Below are 9,360 nucleotides of genomic sequence, written 5' to 3'. Positions count from 1 at the left end.
ATGTTGCATTTAGCTAACAGCTTTTTTAAATCTCTGTATTTTAGCGTTTGTTGATGCTGAAAATCAGTTAATACTGGGATCCTGGTCTAAAAAAAATATTAAAAACACAAAACACACCTAATGCGAATTCTTTGCTCTTCGTTTTCTATAAGCAGAGTTAACAGACCCTGTTGTATTTTCTTGTAATTTATTAAAAGAAGGTACACCGCCATCTTGTGCCGACTAAACTGACTTAAACGCACCTGACGTCATAATTACGATTTGTCAACACATAAGCACGAACGTCCCAGGAGGACTTGAACACAGCATTAAAGTAGCCCAATTTCGCGGGAAAACCGCGGACTTGGCAACACTCGCGGGAACGCCCAGAAGAGCAAACAAGAGGCGGAGCGACGCACAGTTCGTGCGCTGCGTGAGGCGAATGTAATAAGAAGCTTTCACGGGAATCAGTGCGCAGGAAAGCATCGTTTTTTCCGGCGTTAAGAGCTCATATCTGTGATCTTCCATCATGCATATGGACTTCGAGAAGCTGCGGATGAGCGGCGCGGGAAAAGCTATCGCGGTGCTGACGAGCGGCGGCGATGCACAGGGTAAAAATGACTAGAAAGAGCAAATAAAGCGCATAAAGCGAGCGAAGGGCAGACTCAGACAGCACAAGCTGACTGCGACTGCTGCTCAACCCAGACGTTTTAGCCAACACTTGGTCTTTGATGCACAAATTCTTTGATTTTCGAACATATGATGCACAAAATGCTGTATAAATAGGGATCGTGCTTGATATTGACACGCAGCCCCTGTTGTAGAGGAAATATATAGTCTAAGAACGTTTTGCAAACATGTTTCTCAAACGTTATTTCTTAAATGTTCAAAACGTCCAGTTTTTTAATGTATAAAGATAGTTTTTTCTTGGTCATGCGAACGTTAGTGGAACACTCCATTCTATCAGTTTGAAAATGTTATGAGAATGTTACATTTGAATGTTCTCTCAATGTTTCAATATCACCTTTTTTATTAAAAAAAAAGAAGTTTTTTCTTGGTATGTGAATGTTTGAGTAGCATTCCATTTAATCACTTTGAAACCGTGATGAAAATGTTATTTCTGAATGCTTTTAAACGTTCAAAATGTCCAATCAGACAAATTTCAGAAAATTTCCCGGCTCAACTTTTTAGTTTTTTCTTAAGAAAATAAACATGTATAGTGATGAAAGCCGACATATTAAATGTCATGGATGAATATTTACTGAGCAATGCACTATTTTGAAGAGTGGGGTCAAAATTGAGATTCGGAGCCAAATTACAGGAGGATAAAATAACTGTAGAAAGATGGCAGCATCGTTATTTAATTTTGATTGGTTGGTCGGTTAGTAAAATCTGTTGACTTTAGCAATCTTTGTTGCATTATGTGTTAGTGCTGGACGGTATGACCAAAAATGCAGATCACGGTATTTTTCAAAAATATACCGGTTTCACGGTACATGACGGTATTTTTTTTCATGCTATAAATATGTACATTTTCTGCCCCCATATCTTGAATTTTGTGATCTTTCTTAATGCATTTTAATAGACTGAATCATGCAGTGAAAGAAAACACACTAAATGCACACACGCACTAGTCTAGACTTCACGTAATGTATGCGTGCGCTCTGTAGGGATGTTTTGAATGGTTTTTGCAAAATACTCGATAATGTCAAATCGCACATCGTTAAAACAACAATTACGATATTATCGCAGACGATATATCGCACACCCCTACCGCCCAGCACTATTATGTGCCAATGATGACTGTTCAAAAATGGGAAAAAGCACTTTTCAAGTTTTTTCTCCAAAGTTTGCATGCCTGTACCTCAACAAGTATTAAAGCTATCTTAATGCACTTTTAGATTTTGGATCTTAACAAACTTTTCTTTTGGCATCTTAATTTTTAAGGCCCTGTATGGTTCGGGTTCAGAGATACTGGAATCTCAATATGGCTCCAGGAGTAAATTGTTACATTTTCAGTGGTCAAAAACCAAATGTGGGTCACTTTGCACAGAGATAATACTTTGTTTCTTTTAAAGATAAACATCTGAAGAACAAATAATGTTGAAAGTAGAAATGCATCTTGTTTTCCTCCATCAAAACCAATTCTTAGTGCCATAAATAGTCTTTTTCCGAAGTTTGCATGCATGTAACTCGAGAAGTATTAAAGATGGCTCAATGTGATTCTGTTTCTTAATAAATTTGACTTAATGAAATTGTCATTTTGACCCCTCTACAAAATAATAAATATACATCAGTGACATTTAATAATTTGGCTTTCTAATTCATTTATGCATTGACGAGAAAAAAATATTAACAAAATCCCAAAACAACAACTCCGGTTGAGTTGATGTGGAATGACCCCAAATTATGGAATGATTTGATGTCATTTCTTGATTTTCGTTGTTTTTTCTGATATGTCAGAGAGTGAGTATCTGGTGCATAAGTAATGCATGAACTGACTGTTATGTAACCTCTCATGAGCCCTATCTAGTGTGCATGCACGTCTCATGCTTCAGTAGTTCTGTTATTTGTTCCGGATTTGTTTCCAGATTAAATTTGCATTGCATGTTGTGTCACCATATTGCATTACAAACAGTTTGTCAATGCATGTCTCTTTAGTTGCTGCATTAAACACAAATTTTAGGTGCTGTTTTCAGGGTTGCGTAGAGCGGCGTGAGATGCATGATAACGTGTGATTTCTGCAGGTATGAACGCGGCCGTTCGTGCTGTAACACGCATGGGCATTTACGTAGGCGCTAAAGTCTACCTGATTTTTGAGGTGAGAGATGTTGCTCCGCATGCACTGAGTCACGGAGCGCTGCGCTCGTACTGATGCATGTGTTTCTCCAGGGTTATCAAGGCCTGGTAGATGGAGGAGATAACATCAAACTCGCCAACTGGCAGAGCGTCACCAACATCATTCAGCTGGTGAGTCTTCATCCGTTTTAATGCATGCTTGTTTGTTTGTCACATGCATGTGTTATGCTGCCATACGTGCTTCTAGATGTAAATCTAATGGAACAGAAGCAGATGTATTGAATATGCAAACTGGTTCAAATGTGATTTCATATTGATTTTTTACAGCCTTTAATAATCTTATAATGTCAGGGAGTTGTATTTATACAGGAAACTCTGAGATAACATCCTCCTCTTCTGTGTCTTCCTGCACGTTTTGACTGACAGCAGCAGAAACAGGATTTAGATTAAAGCAGCAGATTAAATCTGAGATTACAGCTGCGTCCCTCAGCAGCGTTTACATCACAGACAGACTCGTGACACAGTATATACTGGAGTATTTGGCTAACACAGTGTGCAGAATGCCTTTCAAACAGAAGCATGCTTGTCATTAGGGATGCACCGAAATTAAAATTCTTGGCCGAAGCTGAACAAAATGAAACACTGTACCAATAGAGAACACGGTTTTTCACATTTTTTCCCCATGTATTTTGCCAGTTTTTTCACCATTGCATAAATTAAATAGTAGTGCTGTCAATCGATTTAAAAAAATTAACTAATTAATCGCACATTTTTCTGAAATTAATCGCGATTAATCCCACCTAACATTAAAGTTTTTTAATATACTTTCATATTGCAATAATTTCACATTCAGTCTTCCAATTAATGTACAAACAACATAAAGACAGTACATTTTTAATATTTGTTTAATGGCATCTTTTTTATGACTGAAGGCCAGTATCAATGATACCAATACTGATTTCTCTATAAAATTGCCCCCCCCCCATATTTAACCATTGATTATAGCTAGGGATGCACCGGTTGACCGGCCATAAATCGGAACCGGACGGTTTTTGCTTATAATGTGCGATCGGCAACCGGCCAGTTTTTTGTATTTTTTTCGTCCGATTTTTCCGGAAGTGTGCACAGAGGCGCCAGCAGAAAAAATAAGGCTGCTATTACTTTAAGAGCTGCCGCTGCTGAACGTGATGCGGATCTGACACGCATTGTATTTTCTCTTAACTCTCTTTACCTTTTCTGACCCACTTCGGGTCTTAAAGTCTCTATTATTGAGCTGATGAGTTAAATCGGGTGTGTTAGGTGAGGGAGACTCCAGGACAGTTTTGAAAACCATTTCAGAGACATGTTCTTAAATGTGACTCATATAAAATATATTACATGCATGCACAGTTTTAAGGCAGCTTTAATCGCATTTTTGGTAACTTCATGACTTAACTGACCACAACATTGCATGCACGTAGTTTATTTCGCGCTTTGATATGAAAGGATACAGGCTACAGTGCATTTGAAGAGCACGCGCTGCGAGCACAGTACCGTTTCCGCGCTCGTTTGACTCGCGCCTGGCGCTAAAGTGAAGTGGAGCGTGTGTCTGAAACGTCTGTCTCCCGTTCTCAGTCGTTCTGCTACTGAATAAATGCACTTCTTGTTAAGAGAAAAAGTGACAGAAGCAGCAGCTGTGAGTGGGGTGGCCAACCCTAGCCCCGCCCCTGCGTTAATTGCGTTAAATATTTTTTACGCGTTAAACTGAAAAAATGTATCGCCTGCGTTAATGCGCTAATTTTGACACCACTATTAAATAGCCAAAATATGCTTTTTACTGTTTTGTCTTACTTTTCAAAGAAAAAAAATCAATTACAAAACAAAAATTTAAAAATATTAACACTGAACATTTTTTTACATTCTAGCAGACATTATACCTACAAAGCACAATTTAACTTCAAATTTCTTCAAAGTTAGTAAAATAATATTTTTTGGCCATTTTTGAGACCCCCTTCTTGAATCAGGCATGCTTTTTTTTTTACTGTACAAATAAATGCAGGCTTGCTGATCAGAAGAGAATTCTTTTAAACCTTAGAAAATATTACAGATCCCAATTTGAACACTATGTGTTAATGTTATAATAAATGTATTAATATAACTATTGTAATTATTATTATTATCATTATTCTTGTCTTTATTTTATTTTACAGAACAACAGTAAAATTACAATAATAACGTTTATGAATGTTGATGGAGCTTTTATTTTGGCGGAATCCCGCAGGAAGATCTCAGTGCTTCTTTTTGTTGACAGCAGCAGATTTATAAATGATTCTCATTACGAATTTGGGAAGATGTTTGTCGCACGAATCGCATTGCCACATGCCTTTAAAAAAATTCATAAAAATGTTACTGAGCAGCTGACGAGTAACACTGTTTCAGCGCAGATTTTCCCTCACGGTTTGGACTCTGAACCCTGGCGCCGCGAGCTCGTGCAGCGCTGTTTGAACACATGCAATTCGTGCGTTGTTAAAAAACATAACATTTTGCAGTTTATTTACTAATTGTTTAAGGCTATTTCACGATTCGCTGTCGGTGCTTGTAATGATGTTTGCGTCTTTCTCAGACACTTTTAAATGCTTCCACACTGCCGACATGTTTGCTGCATTAGTGCGTGCCTCTATTTGATCGCATCATGTCATTGTTCAGTACAATTTATTCGGTCTTTCCGCTTATTCTGAACACCGAAAGAGCTTAACCGAATAATTTCGGTTGCCGAACATTCGGTGCATCCCTACTTGTCATGTTGTGCAAATGTTGCATGTTTATGCGAGTGGCATTGAATTACTATGTTGCCTTTTTGACCCATTTAATCTAAAATTTTTCCCATACATGAAAAGTAACCCCTTTGAAATAATCAATCTGATCAGATTTTTTTTTTAATTGTTTGGAAAAGTGTGTAAAAAAAAATGGTGTTTTATGGTGAGTCACAATTGTGGGATAATGTGTGTACTGAATTAACATATTCCTGCAGTCATAAAAATGGTTATATATCTCAGCCCAGCTATTATAAACAGTTTTATCACACTCTATGGTTACTATTATGCTTAAAAAACCCTTATACAACATTGATAGGAATACTGAGATAAAAAAAATACAACCATCAACATTTCAAAATTGTTACTTTTTTGTAACATACATCATTACATTTTTATATTAGTGCTACGAGTATTAAAACATCAACTTATTTGTAACATTTGAACTTCGTCAGTACAACATTTTAGTGCAGCCTTCACTAACAACTGCAATTGATTTATATGTAAACCTAAGTTCACTGTATTATCACTGTTGTGACCATCAACATGTTTACTCATCCTATGACCACACTCAACAAAACTGAATATATGGGAATTCATATATTAATACTAGACACCTAAAAGATAACATGTACCAAAAATCTTTGTTAACATACTTTATGCTTTGATGCAGCCATCATTTTCTCAAGGTGCAAACAGGAAGTAAACTGCTCTGGTCATGTGACTCTGCACATATTTAATTGAGACCCTTTATTTTTTCAATATTTACAGGAAGTGCACTAAAACATCAGTCAGTAAGGTTTTTCGAGCTTTATAAATGAAATTTATTGAGACCGGTGGGATTGAAAGGGTTAATGTAGTTAGTGAAATAGTGTCTGATCATCGAGTGCTTTATTGGAGGTTGAGTGCATTGCATTGTGCTCTGGTTGTGTGCTGTTGTAGTGCTTTATCTGACCCACAGATGTTGTGATTGCGGTCAGGGCGGCACCATCATCGGCAGCGCCCGCTGTAAAGCCTTCACCACGCGCGAGGGCCGTCTGTCCGCGGCGTTTCACCTGCTCCAGCGCGGCATCACTAACCTGTGTGTGTGCGGCGGAGACGGCAGCCTCACCGGAGCCAACATCTTCCGCAGCGAGTGGAGCGACCTGCTGGCTGAACTCGTGCAGCAAGGTACACAGAGCCTGTTATGCCCCCTTTTACAAGATGATGTAAAATAAGTCTCCGATGTCCCCAGGGTGTGTATGTGAAGTTTCAGCTCAAAATACCACACAGATCATTTTTTATAGCTTGTTTAAGTTGCCACTTTTAGGGTGTGAGCCAAAACGCGCCGTTTTTGTGTGTGTCCCTTTAAATGCAAATGAGCTGAGCCTTTTCAGAAGAGGCGGAGCTTCAAGAGCTTCATGCTCCGGCAACAACAAACAATCTCACGCACTGAAACCGTCAGAAACTCTCAAGCGATCGACTCACATTGCTTTCATATGCATTTTTTAACCACCACATTCCTATTTACGATCGTTCTGGCAGCATCAGAGACGATGGAAAATGATTGGGTGGATGTTTTCACACACTGCAGCCACACAACGGTGTTCAAACACCTTATAAAAGTGATTTTTGCATAATAGGTCTCCTTTAAAAAATAAAAAAAAAAGGTGCTTAAAAGCTTCTTCAGTGATGCCATAGAAGAACCATTTTTGGTTCCACAAAGAACCATTGAGTCAAAGGTTCTTTAAAGAATCATCTCTTTCTTACCTTTTTGTAATCTGAAGAACCTTCTTTCGCCACAAAGAAGCTTTTGTGAAACAGAAAGGTTCTTCAGATGTTAAAGGTTCTTTATGAAACCATTTAGACAAAGGTTCTTCTATGGCATCGTGAATTTATTCCTTTTACCTTTATTTTTAAGAGTGTACAGTCTGATTTTACTATAGAATTATTGCATTTTATTCATGTTCAGAATTAGTTTTAATATCTTGTTTTAATTAAGTTTTAATAATTTAGATTTTTTTTGTCAGATTTTTTTTTTTGTCAGATTTTTTTGGTTTTCCTTTTGTAAATGTCAAGTTACTTACTATTTATTTATTTACTATTTTTTTTATTTCAGTTTCACTTCAGTTATTTCCAGTTTTTGTTTTTTAGTCATTTTTGTTTTTTAAAATATGTCCATTTATTTATTAATTAACTTTTGTTTCAGTTTCAGTCCAGTTATTTCCAGCTTTAATTTTAGTAATTAGTAGTGTTTTTTTTAATTAGTTTCTTTAAATAAGTCTATTTTTTAAATTAATTTGTTTCATTTTCAGTTATTTCCAGTTAGTAATTTTGTTGTGCGTTTGTATTTCTTTTCATGTCTTTTTAATCATTATTATTTATTTTTTTACTTCGATTTCAGTTATTTCCAATTTTAGTAATTTTGTTGTTTTTTTTGTCATTTTTATTAGTTATTGTGTTTGAAAAAATTGTTCAGTTGTTTCCAGTTTAGTAATTTTATTTTGTGTGTTTGTCTTTTTATTAGTTTTTTTTTTTTACATTTCTTTTTTTATTTTAGTTTGTTTATTTATTTATGGTTTTAGTTTTAGTAATTTAGTTGTTTTTTGTCTTTTTTATTAGTTTTTTTTTAATGTCTTTTTTGTTCATTTTTATTTCAGTTCAGTTCTGTTTTTTGTAGTTTTTGTTTTAGCAATTGTTTTGTTTTAATTTAATTTATTTTATTTTAGTTTCAGTTATTTTCAGTCCAACTTAAAGGCACAATATGTAATTTTCGCCGCTGGAGGGCGTGTATTCAAAATAAACAAAGAGACAAAGGCGTAGTTTGATGACGCTGTGACTGAGTGTGGATGAGTCTTCATCCGCACAGCCGACGCAATCCGACGGGACTCGGGCAGAAATGAAATTGAGGGGTTATGACGTCATTGGCAGGCGACACAATGACACAATGGACACGCTCCGTGTCACTAATTAAAATTGCTTATTTCTCTGGATTTAAACATTCTTCGAAACATTTGGGATAATGTAAGCACACAAGTCAGCAAAATATATAACACTGTTCTAGTGGTTTTTGGATATTTTAATAAAAAAATCTTACATATTGTGCCTTTAAACTAATGAAAAAAATGAGAAATGTTGGCATGGCGAATATCTGAAATAAAAATAAGTAAAAAAATTAATACCTCATTTATGTTCAGTTAACATGTTTTTTAATGGTTTTGTTTTTAGATTTAGTTAATGATAACAACACTGCGTCTGTACGAGACAGTTCAGGCCTCTGACACTCAAACCAGATCCTGCTGATCTGCAGGTTTTCAGTAGAACAGCAGGACTTTAGACGGAGCTGGATCTCTTTTGAAATTCTCTCTTTTCTGTGTCACAATGTTACGCTCCACTTGCTTCAGTACAGCAGCATCAATAGCGTTTCTGTTTGTGCTACATTAGAAGCTGCCAAGAGCTTCCTGTGTCCCTCGTCACTGAGCAACAGTGCATTTGAATTAAAACACGCCTCGAGCTTCTCTTATGGTGAACAGGAGCTGATGTGGAGCGTGTCTGTGTGTTTCAGGCCGGATCACGGACACTCTGGCGCAGCAGCACACGCATCTGAACATCGTGGGTCTGGTGGGATCCATCGATAATGATTTCTGTGGAACCGACATGACGATCGGAGCTGATTCTGCTCTGCATCGGATCATGGAAGTTATTGATGCAATCACCACCACGGCACAAAGGTTAAACACACACACACACACACACACACACTCTCTCACTCTCTCACACACTCTCACACACACACACACACTCTCACACA

At 36.9% G+C, this 9,360-nt stretch overlaps 1 protein-coding gene across 1 annotated transcript in view; it reads left to right on the top strand.

The window, feature by feature from the left end:
* The first annotated feature begins 391 nt into the window (after window positions 1-391).
* The window catches only part of pfklb (phosphofructokinase, liver b), a 32,970-nt gene continuing 24,001 nt past the window's right edge, over window positions 392-9,360 (top strand). Inside the window, exons 1-5 of the mRNA XM_016518682.1 lie at window positions 392-590; window positions 2,727-2,800; window positions 2,872-2,949; window positions 6,551-6,740; window positions 9,115-9,280. Of these exons, the coding sequence (XP_016374168.1) occupies window positions 509-590; window positions 2,727-2,800; window positions 2,872-2,949; window positions 6,551-6,740; window positions 9,115-9,280 (590 nt within the window). The 5' untranslated portion in view covers window positions 392-508. The remainder of the gene's footprint in view (window positions 591-2,726; window positions 2,801-2,871; window positions 2,950-6,550; window positions 6,741-9,114; window positions 9,281-9,360) is intronic.

The sequence above is a fragment of the Sinocyclocheilus rhinocerous genome, unplaced genomic scaffold, assembly GCF_001515625.1.
Source record: "Sinocyclocheilus rhinocerous isolate Xijiao unplaced genomic scaffold, SAMN03320098_v1.1 scaffold1050, whole genome shotgun sequence".
Taxonomy (NCBI): domain Eukaryota; kingdom Metazoa; phylum Chordata; class Actinopteri; order Cypriniformes; family Cyprinidae; genus Sinocyclocheilus; species Sinocyclocheilus rhinocerous.
The sequence above is the reverse complement of the archived record's forward strand: the minus strand, read 5'-3'. Positions and strand labels throughout refer to the sequence as shown.